The following is a 21,194-nucleotide window of genomic DNA, read 5'->3' on the forward strand; positions in this document are numbered from 1 at the left end:
TATGTTATTTTATTATTCCTTTCATTCCTAGGAAACAGCTGTAAACCAAAAATCCCTTTTTCCCAGGTTATCCTTTTTTTTAATGTATGTGTGTGTGCATGAGGGCTACGGAAATTAGCTTTTCGTATATAGATTTATCTCTATTGGTCAAGACTTGTTTTTATAATAAATAGTTAATGTTGATTAAAGAAACCTGGTTGGTGTGCTTTATTCTGGGGGACAAATAGAGTATGTAATTGGCTGTTTCTTCGGGGAACACAGAGGTTCAGTCTGAGGATTTCCTAGGCCGCCTTCTGCCTCATCCTCACTATCCTTTTCCTTCTCAACAGTCCCGATTACCTGACTTACCTGTACTGGCTTATCCTCCTCCATGCAGTAATGTGGTTTGAGCATATTAATGTGACACAACCGGTTGTTCTTCTGGCGATCAGGGGTGTCAGTCAAGTAATCTACCTTGCCCACTCTTTTGATCACTCCATATGGGCCACTGAACCATGCTTGTAATGGTTCTCCCTGTGATGGTGACAACACTAATACTGCATCCCCTGGTTTTATTGTAGGTTGTGATTTTCCCACCATTTGACAGGTATGGCACACCCTACAAAATTGTCTCATATCCTTTGTAAGATCTGGCCAGTAATAATGTTTGCTTATGTGATTTGGTCTTCTGAATTCCCCTATGTCTTGCAGAAGGAATGTTGTGTGCTAACCATAATAATCCTGGTCGATATTTAGGTAGTACCACTATCTGTTCAACAACTGTCCAGTCTTCATCGGCAGGTCTAGGAGGCGGTCTCCATTTCCTCCTCAAAACCCAATTTGCCATATAATAGCCTTCCGGAACGCCTTTTGCCTCAGTTTCTTTCAGAGCCGTCTGTGCTATTCGTTATATCTCTGGATCAGCTTGCTGTGCTGCAATGACTTTCAGGTTATCTATATGAATTCTCACTAAAGGAATGGAGTTTTTAAACTCTTCTAAGAGAATCAAATTCTCGAAGGTTCTCCTATATGGTTTCTATCCTTAATGCCCGTATCCAATGGTCAAAATTAATTTGCTTCACCCTCTCAAATTCTAAATATGTCTGCCCAGTCAATCTCCATAAGTTCCTAAATTTCTGACGTTAAGCTTCAGGGCCTAACTCATACACAGCGAGAATAGTCTTTTTGCCATCTCCTAATCTGCAGAAACCTCTTTAGAAAGCATGGCATCGGCTTCATGAGCTCTGCCTACCAGCCTGCCCTGAATAAGCAGTGTCCAGCTTTCTTTCGGCCATTTCAACTGCACCGGACGCCCTCGCTCATCTACCAGCGAGCTGAGCCTGGTGTCAATCACTAACACGCGATGTTTGCAACATGACCGGCAATCAGTGAGGTGAGCCTTGTCAGTGAATAAGACGTGCAAAGTTCACAAAATGGCCGATTTCACAGAGGACCTGAGATTTTGCAGTCCATGACAAATTTGTCACAGCCGTGAATTTGGTAGGGCCCTAATAATAACAACCCTGTTCTTATGTATTATTGTAGAAAGATTAAATCTGGTTTCCAGGTCTATAACATGTAGGATGAAAATATTTTGTCTTTGTCCCATACCTTTTAGATCATGGCAACCACCTTGTTAAAGTCACGTGCTGATGGCAGGCTTACAATAGGACGTGGTGGCCTCCTCTAATACTTTTTACAGATTTCACACTTCTCCCTAATCTCTTCTGATACCTTTGTATACTCTTCATCAACCACACCTACATCTTTTAGTAGGATTTTTAACCTTTGACGAGTTGGGTTGCCAAGTTAAGTTCATCACAATTTGTTTTTTTTTTCTCTTTCTGGTTCTTATCACCTGATGCCATTAATACTTGTCTAACACTCTGAGAAACATTAGGTTCTGTTAAGGGGATACAATAATGTCCTGACTGGGTAAACTGCAAATCAACTGACTTGCCAAAAATAATTGCTTCATGCTCCATGTCGAGTTTCATTTATGCCTTTTTCAGAGAAGGTTTACTTAACAGTGTAGGTATCTCACCAGAGGCTATATCAGTACTTTAAGAAAATGTCTAACTCCAGCAATTTTATATGGAATGTTTGCAGCTTTTTTTAGTGACCTCAATGTGTTGTCATCACCAAACCTAAAGCAAGTAGTACTTTTACATTCCTTAACCTTGTGTTGATCCTTGCTACTTAGTGAATCGGGATAACATTTTAACTAATCTGTCCCATATGTGGTTGAAGTACAAGCACTATCTAGTACACAATTAAGGGAGTCCACGTTTGACATTCCTCACAGGACTACATTTCCTTGTGATCAGTATAATTTTTCAGATTCATCATTATCTTCATACTCTTCCTCAGAATTCATTTTGTCCTGTCATTTAGGGGACCCTGCCTCTTCACTTTGAGCAGTTCACCACATAATGATTGTTACAGCTACGTGGTGAGGGGTATAGGTAGTCCCCACTGTTCAACTCCCAACTGACAACAGCAAGTGTTTTTGTTGCTTGGGTTTTAACCCCTTTATGTTTTACTTGTCAAATAAACAGACCGACCTGTTTTAAACCCAAAAGAAAACCTAAGTTTTTTTTATTGAGCAAACACTCACTCCAGAAAAGGTCACAATTGCATTTGCATTCATTCCCACGCGCACACACAAAAAGAGATAGATGGAGAGGAAAAGAGATAAGGGGTTGAAGTGAGTTAGGTTTTCGGGGTTCACGGTAACCTGTTGAATCTTCTCGGAGGTCAGTTTCTCCTTTAAGGTTCCTGTCCTGCATTTTGTAGATCTTCAGTCTAGAGATGGGAGATTACTTTCAGTTCTCTGCTGCACAAGTTGAAATGTAGAACTCACAGCAGGGCATCTTCTTTGACTTGCTGGATTTCTCCCAGATCTTAGGTGGACAGGCTTTCGTGATGTTTGTCTAGGTTCTCTCTCCAGAGAGCTACTTTTAAAGTCAAAATGGTCTTTCATCTTGCCTCTGTTGAGAGATCTAGATCTCCCTTCCTGTGGTGACCCACAGTGGCCCAGGATGCAGCTACTTCACACCTTCATTGTTTCAGAAGAACCCATTCAATTCAAAAATGTCTTTTGATGGGTTCAGGATGGGTGTAATTGACACCTCTTAACTTAAAATGTATTCTTTTGTTCTTGCCAGTAAGACAATTTACATAAAAAATAAAAGCAAAATACTGCAGATGCTGGAAATCTGAAATAAAAACAAGAAATGCTGGAAATACTCAGCAGGTCTGGCAGCTTCTGTGGAAAGAGAAGCAGAGTTTAACGTTTTGGGTCAGTGACCCTTCTTCGAGACAATTTACATATACAGGTTTGATCTTCGGCATCCATCTTCCAGCACATTGTCCACTTTTTAAAAGGAAAAGTCAATTTTTCTAACTCTTCAGTTTGAGTTTTGTATTTTCAAACACTGCACTTCACTTGAGCGTAGCAGTGATACTTCGAATCACATCTAAAGCTCCTATTCCTGGATTGAATTCGCCCAATCTTTTTTCAATTTTGTCTTCGGTTGTCATAGCCAGATCTTCTAAATGTGCCTTCATCTTCACGCTGCCTGTCTTTAATTCTTTCATTGTAGTGACACCTCCATCCAGTAACTGGACTATTTCAAAGTCTGGCAATCATTCAGTCTTCTATTGTTTATATCACTGTGGAATGTCTCATTTGTTCCATGAAGGCAGAAGGAACTTCCCCGAGGATTTTTTTTAAGGCAGCAGACATCTGCATCGAACAGAAGGTGGAATTTGAATTTAATTAATAAATCTGGAAAAAGAAGCTAATCTAATGATGGCCATGAAACCATTGTCGATTGTTGTAAAAACCCGTCTGGTTCACTAATGCCCTTTAGGGAAGGAAATCTGCTGTCCTTGCCAGATCTGACCTACATGTGACTACAGACCCACAGCAATGTGGCTGACTCTTACATGCCCTCTGAAATGGCCTAGCAAGGCCACTCAGTTGTATCTAACTGCTACGAAGTTAATAAAATGGAATGAAACTGGACAGAACACCTGGCATCGACCTAGGCACCGGAAACGACAACGGCAAACCCAGCCCTGTCGACCCTGCAAAGTCCTCCTTCCTTACATCTGGGGGCTTGTGCCAAAGTTGGGAGAGCTGTCCCACAGACTAATCAAGCGACAGCCTGACATAGTCATACTCACGGAATCATACCCTACAGACAATGTCCCAGACACTGCCATCACCATCCCCGGGTGTGTCCTGTCCCACCGGCAGGACAGACCCAGCAGAGGTGGCGGCACAGTGGTAGGCAGTCAGCAGGGAGTTGCCCTGGGAGTCCTCAACATCAATTCCGGACCCCGTGAAGTCTCCTGCTATCAGGTCAAACATGGGCAAAAAAATCTTCTGCTGATTACCGCCCTCCCTCAGCTGATGAGTCAGTACTCCTCCATGTTGAGCACCACTTGGAGGAAGCACTGATGGTGGCAAGGGCACAGAATGTACTTTGGGTGGGGGACTTCAAGAGTGGCTCGGTAGCACCACTACTGACCGAGCTGGCCAAGTCCTAAAGGACATAGCTGCTAGACTGGGTCTGTGGCAGGTGTTGAGGGAACCAACAAGAGGGAAAAACATACTTGACCTCGTCCTTACCAATCTGCCTGCCGCAGATGCATCTGTCCATGACAGTATTGGTAGGAGTGACCGTTGCACAGTGCTTGCGGAGACGGAGTCCCGCCTTCCCATTGAGGATACCGTCCATCGTGTTGTGTGGCACTATCACCGTGCTAAATGGGATAGATTTCGAACAGATCATCAAGCCAGGAGACCAACCCTGATTCAATGAAGAGTGCAGGAGGGCATGCCAGGAGCAGCACCAGGCATACCTCAAAATGCCTGGTGAAGCTACAACAGAAGATTACTTGCATGCCAAACTGAGTAATCAACATGCATTAGACAGAGCTAAGCGATCCCATAACCAATGGATCAGATCTAAGCTCTGCAGTCCTGCCACATCCAGCCGTAAATGGTGGTGGACAATTACACAACTAACTGGAGGAGGTGGCTCCGCAAATATTCCCATCCTCAATGAAGGGGGAGCCCAGCACATCAGTGCGAAGGATAAGGCAGAAGCATATGCAACAATCTTCAGTCAGAAGTGTCGAGTTGATGATCCATCACCGCCTCCTCCTGAAGTCCCCAGCATTACAGATGCCAGACTTCAGCCAATTCAATTCACTCACAAGTAGGAAGAAATGACTGAAGGCACTGGATACTGCAAAGCTTATGGGACCTGACAATATTCTGGCAATAGTACAGAAGACCAGTGCTCCAGAACTTGCCGCGCCCCTAGCCAAGCTGTTCTAGTATAGCTACAACACTGGCATCTACCCAGCAATGTGGAAAATTGCCCAAGTATGTCCTGTACACAAAAAGGAGGACAAGTCCAACCCAGCCAATTACCACCCCATCAGTCTACTCTCAATCATCAGTAAAGTGATGGCACCGTTGCTCTGGAGGAATGTGGGTACCACTTACTCCCATTGTTGTTTTTGAGGTTCCGTGTTGTGAGTAATTTGAAGTTTGGTCCTTTGCAGAAAGAGACTAGGTGGTGTTTTGTTCCAAAGTATTAAAGCTTTATTAAGTTACGATAAAAGCAGTAAAGATATTAAAATACAACGGTACAATTAGAATAACTAATATGTTAAAACACAACCCAGCAAAGTTTAACACAAGCAACGTTCTGAGGTACACTCTTGAAGGGCCTTGTGGTAATACTTGAGCAGTCCAGTGTCACTCCGAGAACATTCTAACATACATGATTTAAGTCTCGGCCTTGAGCACTCTTGAGTTCTCCTGTCAATCATTTCAATGTCTCCCAAGACAAGCAGCCATTTGCTGACTTCTGCATATTCCACAATAGGCAGAAACAGACAGTACCTGATAGTAACGCTTCCTGTGCCACCATCCTGTAAACATGAGATAATAATGGAGACAAAGATGGCTTTCTGCATGCATTAATCAAGGCAATCTTTAGCTGATGCTAACAATATTCAATAAAAAGACTTACTCTGTAGAAAGCCTATAAAAATTGCTTTTCTTATCCTGTCCCTCTGACTTTTCTTCCCAAACTCCCCTCTCCTGATGGCACTGATTTATATGAGGGTTTGATACTGTGTGTTGTGGTTTCACTCCAGTAGCTCACCCAAATATTCAGTCTTCATGTAGAAAATCAAAGGTATGTGTCAGCATGTTAGTTAACTGTGAAAGGCCATCGCATCTGAGGCCAGCCCAGCAGGGATTGTTGCCTGCACAGTGATCTGTCTCTGACCCAAGAGGTCAGTAGCAGTATCCTACTGTCAATGCATTTGAGATGAATGAACTCTGAATGAAATCTGTGACACCTAGCCCCATCTGAATGTGATGCACTATAGAGTTCATTTTTTTGCTAAGCCATTAGGAAGTAAGGTACTACATTTTAAAACTTAAAAATGAAACTTGCTATTTCTTTTAAACAAGAACAAATGCATACACCAGATGAACTATGCCAAATTAACTGCTGCTATAATTTCTGTTCATTGCAGTATCAGTACACTGCTGAGGAATATCAGGCAATCCAGAATGCATTGCAGAGGCGTCTAGGTCCAGAATACATCAGTCAACGTCCAGCAGCCGGGGGGCAAAAGGTAAATTGATGCATTAAGTTATGCTCTGTAAGTTATTTTACATGGAGCTGAACAAACATGCCACAGATGTGACTAATCAGAAATCTGTCCAATGTAATATCATAGAACAAAGTAAAGTGTTACATATAGATCTGTTAAAGGAGATACATGGGGCATGTGTTTCATGGTAAATTTTCATGATAACCTTTGTTCTATAGGCAAACCCATTATATTCCTTCAATACCAGCTCTAACTATAGGTGGTCCTGTCAGAAGTTTTCAATGTCAAGTGTGTCATAACTTGTCTTCCACACATCCAGCCACCCAGGTGTCCAACACAGCAGAAAGAACTTGTAGGGTTTCAACAGTTTTTCTTTATCTTCAACGAAAAACAAAATAGTATTAAAAAAAATTGTGAATTGTTCTTGATTTGCAGACACAAACCTCCTAAAGCAATCTCCATCATATTTGAATTGTTTTCCCTCAGCATCTGACCTGATTCGCCCATCTCACTTGCTGAAAAACTCTCCCTGTTCCAGTAAGCATCTTTGCAATAACGAAAATTTTGCTAAAATCAGTGAAATAATGAAATTAAGTAATTCTGATACTGGGCTTCAAAACATGCTTCAACCTCTAATTCTGTGAACTTTGGTGGCTCTCAACCTTTGATGTGCTGTTTCTACTGCAGCTTCCTCAAAAAATGGAATACTTGCCCAACAGGAGACCACTTATTTCCCTCCCTTGCTTGAAACAACTGAATAGAAATGATGCAGCTCCCAACCCCTTCTCCATCTCCAGTGAGCATAATGCAGCATCTTATTATGATGGAACCCCTCCACCAAAGTACCCCAGCCCAGTGCCATTAAGCATATCTAGTTCCTGATGTACCCCACCGATAAGAATTTGGGTCTGGGAAGGTTTAGCCACCCACCCCAGCTCAGATAACTTCCTTGCCTTTGTTCTTACCTCTGATAAGTGTCTCTTTGATATGGTTTTCCAGTTTACAACAGTCGGGCCATGTGTTTCGGTCACAAAAGACTGATACTGCAATTCTTTGTTTAAAAGCTTGGTTTGTGTTTACCTGCAGTTCCAGGCTCTGGCCACCAGATGCCACTTGGAGCAATTTTCTATGTTTTCACAACAACACCTTGTTGATTCACAAGTTCTATATTATTTTCGTGATTTTAAAACCTATTTTTCAAATTTTAAAAAAACTCCTACTATTTCTCATAATCTGCACACTTGCCCCACCTTTCCTTTTGGCCTCCTTGTCTCGAGAGACAATGGGTAAGCGCCTAGAGGTGGTCAGTGGTTTGTGGAGCAGCACCTGGTGTGGGTATAAAGGCCAATTCTAGAGTGACAGACTCTTCCACAGGTGCTGCAGATGAAGTTGGTTGTTGGGGCTGTTACACAGTTGGTTCTCTCCTTACACTTCTGTCTCCTTTCCTGCCAATTGCTGAGTTTCTTCGACTCGCCTCTCTTCATCCCTGCCTTTATAGCTGTCCGCCAGCTCTGGCGATCGCTGACAACTGGCTCCCATGCCTTGTGGTCAGTATCGCAGGACTTCATGTCGCGTTTGAAAAGCCTTTAAAGCGGAGACATGGACAGCTGGTGAGTCTGATACCAATGATGAGCTCGCTGTACAATACCTCCATGGGGATCCTGCCATCTTTCATGTGGCCAAGCCATCTCGAACGCTGCTGGCTCAGTAGGGTGTACATGCTGGAGATGTTGGCTGCCTCAAGGACTTTTGCTTTGGAGATACGGTCCTGCCACCTGATGCTAAGGATTCTCCGGAGACAGCAAAGATGAAACACATCGCTCTTGGCTGACGTACGTTGTCCAGGCCTCGCTGCTGTAGAGCAAGGTACTGAGGACCTTGAAACACTCGGACTTTTGTGTTCCGTGTCAGTGCACCACACCCTCTTGGCCAGTCTGGACATAGCAGCGGACGCCTTTCCCATGCGCTTGTTGATTTCTGCATCTAGAAACAGGTTAATGGTGATGGTTTACCCTAGGTAGGTGAACTCTTGAGCCACTTCCAGAGCGTGGTCGCCGATATTGATGGATGGAGCATTTCTGTCATCCTGTCCCATGATCATTTTCTTGAAACTGATGGGAGGCCAAATTTGTTGCAGGCAGCCACAAGCCTGTCGATGAGTGTCTGCAGACACTCTTCCGTGTGGGATGTTAATGCAGCATCGTCAGCAAAGAGGAGTTTCCTGATGAGGACTTTCCATACTTTGGTCTTCGCTCTAAGATGGGCAAGGTTGAACAATCTGCCATCTGATGTATGTAGAGGAAAATTCCTTCTTCTGAAGACTTGAACGCATGTGAGAGCAGCAGTGAGAAGAAGATCCCAAACCGTGTAGGTGCGAGAACACAGCCCTGTTTCACACCACTCAGGATGGGAAGCGGGGTCTAATGAGGCACCATTATGCTGAATTGTGCCTTTCATATTGTCATGGAACGAGGTGATGAGACTTGGTAACTTTGGTGGACATCCGATCTTTGCTAGTAGTCTGAAGAGACCACGTCTGCTGACTAGGTCAAAGGTTTTGGTGAGATCTATGAAGGCAATGAAGAGGGGCATCTGTTGTTCGCGGCATTTCTCCTGTAGCTGGTGAAGAAAGAAAAGCATGTCAATGGTGGATCTCTCTGCTCGAAAGCGCACTGTGCCTCTGGGTAGATATGCTCAGCCAGCTTCTGGAGTCTGTTTAAAACAACTCGAGCGAAGGCTTTCCCCACTGTGCTGAGCAAGGAGATTTTGCAGTAGTTGTTGCAGTTACCGTGGTCACCCTTGTTCTTATAGAGGGTGATGATATAGGCATCGCACATGTCCTGTGGTACTGCTCCCTCATCCCAGCACAGGCAAAGCAGTTCACGGAGTGCTGAGAGTATAGCAGGCTTGTCACACTTGATTATTTCAGGGGTAATGCCGTGCTTTTCAGGGGTTTTCCGTTGGCTAGAGAATCAATGGCTTTACTGAGTTCTGATTTTGTTGGCTGTTTGTCCAGCTCATCCATGACTGGGATGACTCATGCTATTTCTCATAACCTGCACATTTGCCCCACCACCCCATCTGTATCTGGCCTTCCCACTCCAGACATAACTTCCCCCCACCCCCCACTATGCCCATTTTTTTTTTTTTAAAACCTTTGTGACTCATGCTGTGCTATTTTGCTGCCAGAAGATAACTTTTGTTTCATTGTTTACTATCACCAGGTCTCTCACTGTTCTGTGCATTGCCTGCCTGCCTGTCTCACCCTTTGCTTTGAGCTGCTCAGATTGTTCATCAGTGTGTCTTGGGACCCATGTCTGCCTCTTGCCCTCCACCTTTAAATTAACTGCTCATTGTACCACCCACTTTCCTGTCCTTTTCCTTTGTGCGCTGACTCCAGTCCCAGACCCAACAGTGAGATTGTGCCATCACAGTCTGGTTCTCTGTTCTACCCTGACATCCTTAACTGCTAATTCTGCTTTGTTGATACTGCACAGTGTTAGCCTCTTGACTCATCGCTGCTCCTCTGCTAGTTTCCTTTCCACTCATCAAATGGTTGGTCATGCTTCTCCTCACTTCTGGCCCTGCTTCTCTGCCACTTCTGATCAGCTGGCTCTTTTAATTAAGAATATAGAAAAACATGCTCACTGAAATTAAACTAGGCACTGAATGGAGAATTTCTGTTGCGCTCAGCAATCCAGCAGATTTTAAAATGCCCAGTTCTTCCATATCTTTCCAGTGCTGATTTTGTAGTTTTAGTTATGTATTACAGGTTTACTACAAAATCTCCCTTACTGTCCACACTCTTCTCTCCTTGGTTCCCACATTCTTCACCTTGCCGTACCCCCACGTGACTCTGCATGCCAGCTGTTCTGTGCGTCCTCCAGTTCCTGTTCTATTTTCCACTTGTCATTTTCCCATAAGCTCTACTTGTCCTGCCCTTTCTTTGCTGCTTTTTTGCTTTTGCATACATATTCCTGTCCCCATTTATTTATACCCGGCATATCCATATGCTGCAGAATCTAACCACCTTCTGTTTTCACCCATCATCATCCCCTCACCTTCTCCATCCAACTAGTTGATAAGGTATTTAAGAAAGCCTGTGGGATACTTGGCTTCATAAATAGATACACTAAATACAAAAACAAGGAAGTCATGCTTAATCTTTACAAACCTCTGGTTAAGTCTGTTAGAGTCCAATTCTGGGCACCACACTTCAGGAAGGATGCCAAGACCTTGGAGAGGGTTTGGAGGAGATTTACCAAGATGATACCAGTGATGGAGATTGGAGCAGCTGAGATTATTCTCCTTCGAGGAGAGAAGGTTAAGGGAGGCTTAATAGAGGTATTCAAAGTTATAAAAGTTTTTGATGGAGCAAGTCGGGAGAAACTATTTCCTCTGGATCGGTAAACAGAGCTCATAGATTTAAAATAATTGGCAAAAGAACTATAGGTAAAATGGAGAGACATAGAGGGTCGTTAAGATCTGGAGCACACTACCCGAAAGGATGGTGGAATCATATTCAATAGAAACTTTCAAAATACAATTAGACGTGTACTTGAAGATTTTGCAGGATTATGGGGATGAAAAGGTGAAGTGTAGGACAAAATTAGACCGCTCTTTCAAAACAGCCAGTACAGGGATGATGGGCCAAATGGCCTCCTTCTGTGCTATAAGATTCTATGATTCTAACTGCAACCATTAACTCAACATTTGTTCCTTAAGGCCAAGATGTCCTGAATCCTACCTCAGTGCTAGTTCCCTTGCACTGTCATGTCCTATCCCTCTATTCATCCCCTTGGCGCTGAATATTTCCACTTCTGGATGAGCAGACAGAACCTACTTCACTTCACCTCTCGTCACATTCCATTTTTCCACCTTACCCTCCCTAAGGCCAACCCCACACACACTTTTGCTATCTCCACCTCTGTAACCACTCACCTCTGTACATTATACCCCATCATTACCCCAAAAACGCCAGCCCTACCCATCTGTCCTTTTATTTGCCCAAGCAGCCAGAGGCTTTCTGTCATTTCCCTCACCAACTCCATGTCGATCACCTACTTTTCCCACAACCTATATGCCACACTCATACTCGCTGTACGAAATCTGGATCTAATCTGTCATGTTACAGATCGGCCTCAGAACCCTATTTCTCTTTCTTCTTCTTCTTTGGCCTCCTTATCTCGAGAGACAATGGGTAAGCCCCTGGAGGTGGTCAGTGGTGTGTGGAGCAGCACCTGGAGTGGCTATAAAGGCCAATTCTAGAGTGACGGGCTCTTCCACAGGTGCTGCAGAAAAATTTGTTTGTCGGGGCTGTTACACAGTTGGCTCTCCCCTTGCACCTCTGTCTTTTTTCCTGCCAACTGCTAAGTCTCTTCGACTCGCCACACTTTAGCCCTGCCTTTATGGCTGCCCGCCAGCTCTGGCGAACGCTGGCAACTGACTCCCACGACTTGTGATCAATGTCGCAGGACTTCATGTCGCGTTTGCAGACGTCTTTAAAGCGGAGACATGGAAGGCCGGTGGGTCTGATACCAGTGGCGAGCTCGCTGTACAATGTGTCTTTGGGGATCCTGCCCTCTTCCATGTGGCTCACATGGCCAAGCCATCTCAAGCGCCGCTGACTCAGTAGTGTGTATAAGCTTTATTGCTACTATAACATCTCCTTTTATTTGCATTGTCCATACCTTGAGCATCTCTGTCCCCATACCACATCACCATTGCCTTTCTATGCCCTGCCCAATGAACCACCTTATTCCCCCACAGCAACCTAAAAGAAGAACTTCAGGCTGATCATTGTCCATGCAACCTTGCTCCTTCACCTGCTTCTTGAAGCAACCTATCCCCTGCAGCAGCTTGAGAGGAAAAAAAAACCTTCATCCACTTGTGGTCTGTCTGACTCCTATGCAAGTTATATGTAAACATTTTCCCAATTGCCACTAATTCACTCAATTTATCCTGATTGCTACGTTGTCAGGTCTGCTACATTGAGGGTCACAGGATTGTCAACCTAGCTAATGAACTCTTTGGATATAATGGATGGTCCCATTCTATCACACAACAAAATGTTGGTAAGTACAAGTGGTTTTGTTTTAGTTCTTAGCAAAATGGTTGTTTGGAAATGAAGGATTATTAATTTCAGGGGTTTGTTAATAACAGAATTGATTGTGGCAGTGACTTGATGATGTTCCTAATAAAGTTAATGGATGGATTAACCAGCTAGAGTTCAAACCTGGAACCTAATTACAAGTTTGCTAAGTCCGACATCGGGTTCAGATTTCTCCAGAGAAATGCAACACAAAATCCAGTGAACATTTAAAATATTGACATGGTTAAAACCAGTCTAAGTCTGTGGATGTAACTGAAATAGCCACCACTACTTTAAAATTGTGCTTTAAAGTCATCCGTGACTAATTTGATTGCACCCTCGCCTCTGAGTCAGAAAGTTGTGGGTTCAAGTCCCACTCCAGGACTTGAGCACAACAATCTGGGCTGGCAGGCCAGTGCAGTACTTGAGGGAGTGCTGCACTGTCAGAGGTACCGTCCTTCGGATGAGATGTTAAACCATGGCCCCATCTGCGCTCTCAAGTGGACGTAAAGGATCCCATGACACTGTTTCAAAGAAGAGCAAGGAAGTTATCCCTGGTGTCCTGGCTAATATTTATTCCTCAATCAACATCAGAAGAACAAATTATCTGGTTTTTATCACATTGCTGTTTGTGGGATCTTGCGGTGCACAAATTGGCTGCCACATTTCCTATATTACAACTGTGATGACACTTCAAAAGTACTTCATTGGCTGTAAATGCTTTGGGATATCCAGTGGTCGTGAAAGTGGCCATATAAATGCCTGTCTTTTTTTTCCTTTAATTTAGTTATTTGATTTCTTTGTTTCAGATTTTGTGGATCTCATTAATGGAAAATTCTATGTGGGCGTCAGTGCATTTATTAAGGTCCAACTCAAGGTATAGATGTTTGTTAAAATTCTGGGTCTATTTTACGGATATGAAGAAGGAAAATTAACTATCTTGTTCTGATATCTTTTGCTAATTATAGTGGATGTAATACTGCAATTGTCATATTTTGTTTTTGAAAATCAGGATGGGTCTTTCCATGAAGATGTTGGTTATGGAGTGAGTGAGGGACTGAAATCCAAGGCATTGTCACTGGAGAAGGCCAGGAAGGAAGCAGTCACTGATGGACTGAAGAGATCTCTCAAGTATTTAACCACTTGCCTCTTTAGTGTCATGTAGCAACCATTGCCAGAGTTCCAACAGCTAACCAATTAAGTCATATTTTAAGTTATATTTATTTAAAGTCAAGCCACTATTTGTTGTCTCTGAAATTGGAAGGCTTTCAGACTCGTGTTAGATTCAAGCATTCTAGCGGAAGATATTTTTCCCTTAGATGTTGCATGAATTTTTATTATTTTTTTCTCTTTCCTTTCTCTCCTCCCCTGCCCCAATAATGTATGCATACATGCATGAGTGATGCTAGAAATGTTTGCTATGTTCCTCAGTGTCCCACTTGGTGTAATTCAATGGCATACAGACTAGTATGTCCCAGGTTCAATTTCAGAGGAGACAAAAAGAAGAAAATGGCACAAAGTACGGTCAGAACTATTAAGTACTGACCTAAAACAAATGAATCATGCTGTGGGGGAAGGTCAGATGTGTGCTCCTCATCTAGGAAAATGCTATCATCAACCCAAATGTGAACTAGGAATACAGTTTCATTGTAATGAATAGGTATGAATTTGGAGCTGATTCATAAAATCTTAAACAATCTGCTGTTGTCTAAAGTAATTTATCAAGCTTTGTAATGGGGATAGGAGAGTGTGAGACGAGGGATAGATGTTGAACAGACTGACTAGATAGCTTCGTGGAGAGCCAGCATGGACCCAGGCCGAATGGCGCCTCTCTGTGCCGTAAATGGCTATGTCTCTAATTTCTCAACAGTTCAAAATTATTCTACTGGGACCTCTGCTGTATGTGTTACTTTACCTGGGTTACTTTTATTGTTAATTGCTAATATTGAGCAAGGACAGGATTGAATAAATGATTGTGGAATAATTAATAGAATAACAACGGCTGGGAAATGCATACAGCAATTCAATGGAAAGTTAGCAATGGTTTCTAACTGATTCAAAAGCAATGTAAAAGGCAGAATACTCACTTCATTATATTTTGCTTTTCAGATCCTTTGGCAATGTCTTGGGTAATTGTATTCTGGATAAAGAGTATCTGCGATTAGTTAATAAACTCCCCCGACAGGTGAGGATTTGTTTGGAAGAATTGCCATAATTAAGGGATTGCTCTGTGACATAGTCCCCACCACTTATAGCGGGCGCATTGGTAATAACATGATTTGCCTGCTTTAAGCAATGGCCAATTAAACCTTAATAGTAGTAGCCTGCTTATTTCAATCTCATTGTTAACCCTCCTAATTTTGTTGCTCAACCTGACTGAACATATTCTTGACCAGCTGAAATAGAAAAGTATTCAGATGCTAAAGCTTAAATGGCAGCCTATAAATTCAGTCTTTTCCCCCTTCACAGTTCTATTTCGATATCTTTGATGAATCCAGTTACCAAATCAGAGGATCGATTTCACAAATACAGGGGATTAACGAGTACAAACTGATGCAAGCACCTGTTAAACAGTGCAAAATAGCTGGCATGCTTAATATGTGATTAGTGCTGTCTTTGTAATTGGCAAATGTTTAACACTATTTGTCCAACATAGGTGGCTGCCCATGATAAGTATGGATGCTGTAAGTGGTGGGTACTAAATGGAGTGACAGCTTGAGTAGCTTACTCGGGCAGCTTATACTGTGTGGAATAGAGTGCCTTCAACAAGCTGAATAGTTCAAAGAATCGCAGAACTGTTACAGTGTAGAAGAAAGCCATTCGGTCCATCGTGTTCACACCGGCTCTCTAAAAGAGCCATTCACTCAGTTCCGTTCCTCCGCCTTCTCCCCATAACCCTGCACATTCTTCCTTTTCATTTAGCAGTCTAATTCCCTTTTGAATGCTTCAATTGAACTTGTCTCCACCACACTCCCAGGCAGTCCATTCCAGATCTTAACCTCTTGCTGCATGAAAAAGTTTCTCCTCATGTTGCTTTTCTTAGCAAATACTTCAGATCTGTGCCCTCTCGTTCTCGATCATTTCATGAATGGAGCAATTTCTCTCTATCTACTCTGTCCAGACCCCCTTGTGATTTTGAATATCTCTATCAAGTCACTTCTCGGCTTTCTCTTCAAGGAAAACAGTCCTAACTTCTCCAATCTATCTTCATAACTGAAGTTCCTCATTCCTGGGACCATTCTCATGAATCTTTTCTGTACTCTCTCCAATGCCCTCACGTCTTTGCTAAAGTGTGATGCCCAGAACTGGACGCAATACTCCAGCTGAGGCCGAGCTAGTGCCAAACAAGTTCAACATAATTTCCTTTCTCTTGTACTCTATGCCCCTATTAATAAGGCCCAGGATACTGTATGCTTTATGAACCGCTCTCCCAACCTATCCTGTCACCATCAATGACTTATGCACATATACGCCCAGGTCCTTCTGCTCCTGCGTTTCCCCCCCCCCCACTTTAGAATTGTAGCCTTTATTTTATATTGTCTGTCCGTGTTCTTCCTACCAAAATGAATCACTTCACATTTCTGTGCACTGAACTTCATCTGCCACCTGTCTTCCCATTCCACCAACTTATCTATGTCCATTTGAAGTTCTACACTATCCTCCTCACAGTTCACAATGCTTCCAAGGTTCATATCATCTGCAAACTTTGAAATTGTGTCCTGCACGTCGAGATCGTTAATATATATCAGGAAAAGCAAGGGTCCCAACACTGACCCCTGGGGAACTCCACTACAAACCTTCCTCCAACCTGAAAAACATCCGTTAACCACTACTCTTTGTTTCCCGTCATTCAGCCAATTCTGTATCCATGTTGCTACTGTCCCTTTTATTCCATCAGCTATAAGTTTGCTCTCAAGTCTGTTGTGTGGCACTGTATCAAATGCCTTTTGAAAGTCCATGTACACCACATAAACAGCATTGCCCTCATCAACCCTCTCTGTTACCTCCTCAAAAAACTCCAACAAGTTAGTTAAATATGATTTTCCCTTAAGAAATCCATGCTGACTTTCCTTAATTAACCCTATTAGTGTGCAGATGTAATCTAATCACCTTGTTTGTTGTAAGATGTTGACAAAGATCTTTTTGTTTGCAGTAAGCCACTTTTTCTTGTCTTCTATAAGCTTAGATTTTGGATGAAGTTATTTCTTGCTCCCCATTAAATATTTTAACTTGTCTAGGGCAATAACAACCCCATTGTGTAACTTTAGCCTGCATGTAGCCATGTTTTTCCCCCACCTTCTGAAAAGAACCAGATGGGTAGAGTAGTTCTGCTTTAACATTCCCCTTGGCTGTAAAACATTTTGTTCAATTATCTGCAAAGAATATGAAGCAGATTAGACCAGAAAGCTCTATACATAATTACGTTAAACTGAATTACTTTTTTCCAATGTCTTTTTCTGTCCTGAAGGCAGTGATTTGTGCTATGGGTCCAATTTCTAGGCACCAACCACCCTCAATCTCATCAGTGCTTCACTTGAATTTACAGTGTCAGCAGGTTATTAGTCTATTGGGCTATATATAAGCTATGCATTGTCCTGTCCTCGTCTCAAAATCCGCATAGAGGTACTTAGTGGCCACTGGGTAGCGATCACAACTGTGATCTTTGAATGGCCTTTTTAACCCTTCCAGGCTTATAAATTCTGAGGCCAGTAACGGGCACCTCAAATGGAGTCCTATCTGAAATTAACTGATCACAGACCAAGACAGAATATAGGAATTCTTTGGCCCAGCACCGGCGTTGTGGTTGTATTTTTCTGCTAAGAAAGGGAAAGTTCAACTGAATAATTTAAGGCTGCCTATGTCTAACATTTCCTTGGAATTGAGATGAACAAAAGTAGAAAGGACCTTTGGCATCTCAAGGAACAATTACAGTTTTGTAGCCAAATAGATCTGATTCACTTACTTTACGTGTGTTTTTTTACAAACATTGTTATGTTTTTTCTTTATTAGCAATCAGATTTTCAGTTGACTGATGCTAAAAGAAGGGATGATGAACCCATGGTTCAGAAAGCCAGATACAGCAGCATGTTACAGGCTCAATTCCATCCTCTGCCTGCTCCTGCTTCACATTCCCCAGACGAAGGTGTTAAAGGCGTGTTGGCAGAAAGGAAGGAAGATGTGGTAGAAGGAATATGTAGTTTTTCACGGTTGGTGTTTATTTAAATTTCAAGCATTAAGTGATTGAATAAATCTAAGATTAACATAAGTGCTCTATTGCTTGTCTTATTATTGAAGTATCTGATCATACATTGACATCTGTGCTGAAAGCTTTCTAACTCTGTGAACTTCTCATCCTAGAATCTCTCTTGGTACGCACCTCTGGTGGCCTAGTTACGATCCAAAGATCATTGACGTAACTTGGTTATCAATCCACTGTGATAAACAGGAATTCCTTCACAATCTATTAATAACAATATCCGTTTTGTCTGTCCGGACAAGGTTAGAATGAAAAAGTTCTAGAAAAGCTGTCAGCTGAGTTAAAAGAACACATCAGCGTTGTTTCTATAGACCAAGATGATGTTAACAGTCTATACCCAGTTTCTACACAGTCTAACTCCAATGGGCACACCACCGCACAGACTTAGACTCAAGGAAGGAGTAGTTATTAAGTTGCTGCAAAACTTGAATCCTAAACCAGGGCTTTGTCATGAAACAAGACTGGTAGTTAGAAGCTGTTTTCTTTGATAGATGCTGAAATTACAATAGGCAGTTTTCAAGGAAATAGAGTGTCTGCTCCTGGAATAATTTTGAGCCCATGAGATCTTAATCTGCCTTTTGTAGCCACATTTGCTGCTGATACAAATAGTTGGGAAGGCAAGTTACGAGGACGGCACAAAGTCTGCAAAGGGATATAGATAGGTTAAGTGAGTGGGCAAAAATTTGGCAGATGGAGTATAACGTGGAAAAATATGAGATTGTCCACTTTGGCAGCAAGAATAGTAAAGCAGAATATTATTTAGATGGAAAGAGACTACTACTTGCTGCAGTATGGAGGGATCTGGGTGTCCTCGCACATGAATCACGAAAATGTTAGCATGCAGGTACAGCAAGTAATTAGGAAGGCAAATGGAATGTTGGCCTTTATTGCAAGGGGGGTGGAGTATAAAAGTGGGGAAGTCTTGCTACAATTGTACAGGGCGTTGGTGAGACCACACCTAGATAACTGAGTACAGTTTTGGCCTCCTTACTTAAGGAGGGATATACTTGCATTGGGGGTAATTCAGAGAAGGTTCACTAGGTTGATTCTGTGGATGAAGGGGTTGCCTTATAAGGAAAGATTGAGCAAGTTGGGCCTATGCCTATCGGAGTTTAGAAGAATGAGAGATGATCTTATTGAAACGTATAAGATCTGAGAGGATGTTTCCTCTCATGGGGGAACCTAGAACTAAAGGACACAGTTTCAAAATAAGGGGTTTCCCATTTAAGATGGAGATAGAGGTATTTCTTCTGAGGGTTTCTTTGGCATTCTCTACCCCAGAGAGCAGTGGAGGCTGAGTTATTGAATATATTCAAGGCTGAGCTGGACAGCTTTGTATTCTAGAAGGGAGTAAAGGGTTACGGGGGAGTGCAGGCAGGAAAGTGGAGTTGAGGCCACAATCAGATCAGCCATGATCTTATTGAATGGCAGAGCAAGCTTGAGGGGCCAAATGGCCTACTCCAGCTCATATTTCTTGCGTTCTTTTCAACTCGGGAGAAAACAGTTCCCAATTAAACTTTCATATTCTATGACTATAAACAAGTCACAAGGCCATTCTCTTGACAAACTTGTATTTATATTCCTCGGTCTGTTCTTACATATGGACAGCTGTATGTAGCTTTGTCCAAAGTGCGAAGAATAACTAGAAATACTGTGTTTAAAGAAGTACTATTGCAATAAATATACTAATTTGATCGCGCATGTTTTGCGGGTTTCTGCTAGTTCAGATCATATTTCTTTTGGTGTTTAGCATGTAGCTAACCCTGTGTCGTAGCTTCACTGGTTTGATACTTTGTTCTACGGTGTGAGACAGCCTTCTACGCTCTCCATTGAACCAGGTTTGATCACTTGGCTTTACTGTTTGATTATCTTCCCTTACTATTGAACTTGGTTATACTTTGCGCTGTTACTTCATAAGGTAAAAGGATTCCCTTCCTGAACGACATGAGGTTTTTGACAATCTATGATGCTTGTTTTCTGGTGCTAGCCCAGTTTAATTGTCCCCTTATGAAATTTCTTGAGAGAACAAAGTGTGAGAAGATCTGTTTAATAACATTTTACCTCTCTTGATAACTTTTCTACAATAGTGTGATTGTGCAGTCTACTTATCCTCTAATATTGCCTTGTATAATGCCTTGGGTATGTTCTATCCACCTTGCTATGGATTACTTTGTCATATATGAGGAAGCTAGATAGATAGATGAGGGGGAAAGGGATAGAAGAATACGTTGTTAGGGTGAGATGCAGTAAGGAGAGTGGAGCATAAACAATGACAGATCTATTGACCCAAATGATCTGTTGTATAGTTAGATCCCTATGTTCCATAACTTTTATGGGCAAGTCCCAACAACTGATAACTTCGAGAGTACAATCATATTCTTGAGGTTTTGGTAAACCTTTGATAACATACTGGGGACGAAACAGCAAACCCTATCTGTTAATTTTTAGCTATTGGACTATGCCTCCACAACAAAGCCTGGCTCGGGTATAAAATTAAAACCCGACCCGGGCTCAAGTCCTTTAATTTTTTTAAATGCCCGAACGGACCCGAAAATAACAAACATATTAGATTAAATGTAGATTAAAATGAAAACAATATGAAACAGTACAGTCCAGCCCGACCTGAACCCGAATGCTGGATGCAGAACACAGACCCGCCCCGACCCGAACCCGACACATGTAGTCAGGTTCGGGTCAAGTAGCCAGGCTTTACTGCACAAGATCTCACTTCAGTCTTTGAAAGTCTTAGAACATCACATCAGATCTCAAAGTTTAAGGTTTCAAGCTTATTTTACGAAAGATAAACTACTAAGGGTCATATAAAATAGTTACATATTTATGGTAGACATTCTTCTAATTTGAGTGTGCAAAATAAGATTGTAATATTCGGAACTAAGTTAATACACACTACTTTTCCCACTCTGGAAGCCTGATTAAACTGTTTGGAAATTCAAACCAATTTTTTTTAAAAATCATTTAAGAGTTTCAAACTGATACATTCCTATATTGATTTTCAAATAGTCGGCTAACTAACTGCATTATGCACTCCTTTTTGTTGCATCATCCTATTCATTATCCTTGGATATTTTTCAATTTATTTAGCTAAAGAAAATACATAATTAGCTGATATTTAGATGTCAATATCAGTGTAATCTTTCTATGTTGTATAGTTCTATGATCAGTCCTAGATTTCTGATATAAAAAAAAGTACAGAGA

General features: G+C 42.1%; 1 protein-coding gene across 3 annotated transcripts in view; it reads left to right on the plus strand.

Annotated features, from left to right (window-relative positions):
* The window catches only part of rad52 (RAD52 homolog, DNA repair protein), a 40,093-nt gene that overhangs the window by 3,336 nt on the left and 15,563 nt on the right, over positions 1–21,194 (plus strand). For all 3 annotated transcript variants that reach the window (XM_068050780.1, XM_068050779.1, XM_068050778.1), the window contains 6 exons: positions 6,550–6,651; positions 12,611–12,704; positions 13,531–13,598; positions 13,734–13,852; positions 14,831–14,906; positions 17,732–17,928. In XM_068050780.1, coding sequence (XP_067906881.1) covers positions 6,550–6,651; positions 12,611–12,704; positions 13,531–13,598; positions 13,734–13,852; positions 14,831–14,906; positions 17,732–17,928 — 656 coding nt within the window. The remainder of the gene's footprint in view (positions 1–6,549; positions 6,652–12,610; positions 12,705–13,530; positions 13,599–13,733; positions 13,853–14,830; positions 14,907–17,731; positions 17,929–21,194) is intronic.

This window comes from Heterodontus francisci, chromosome 18 (assembly GCF_036365525.1).
Source record: "Heterodontus francisci isolate sHetFra1 chromosome 18, sHetFra1.hap1, whole genome shotgun sequence".
Taxonomy (NCBI): domain Eukaryota; kingdom Metazoa; phylum Chordata; class Chondrichthyes; order Heterodontiformes; family Heterodontidae; genus Heterodontus; species Heterodontus francisci.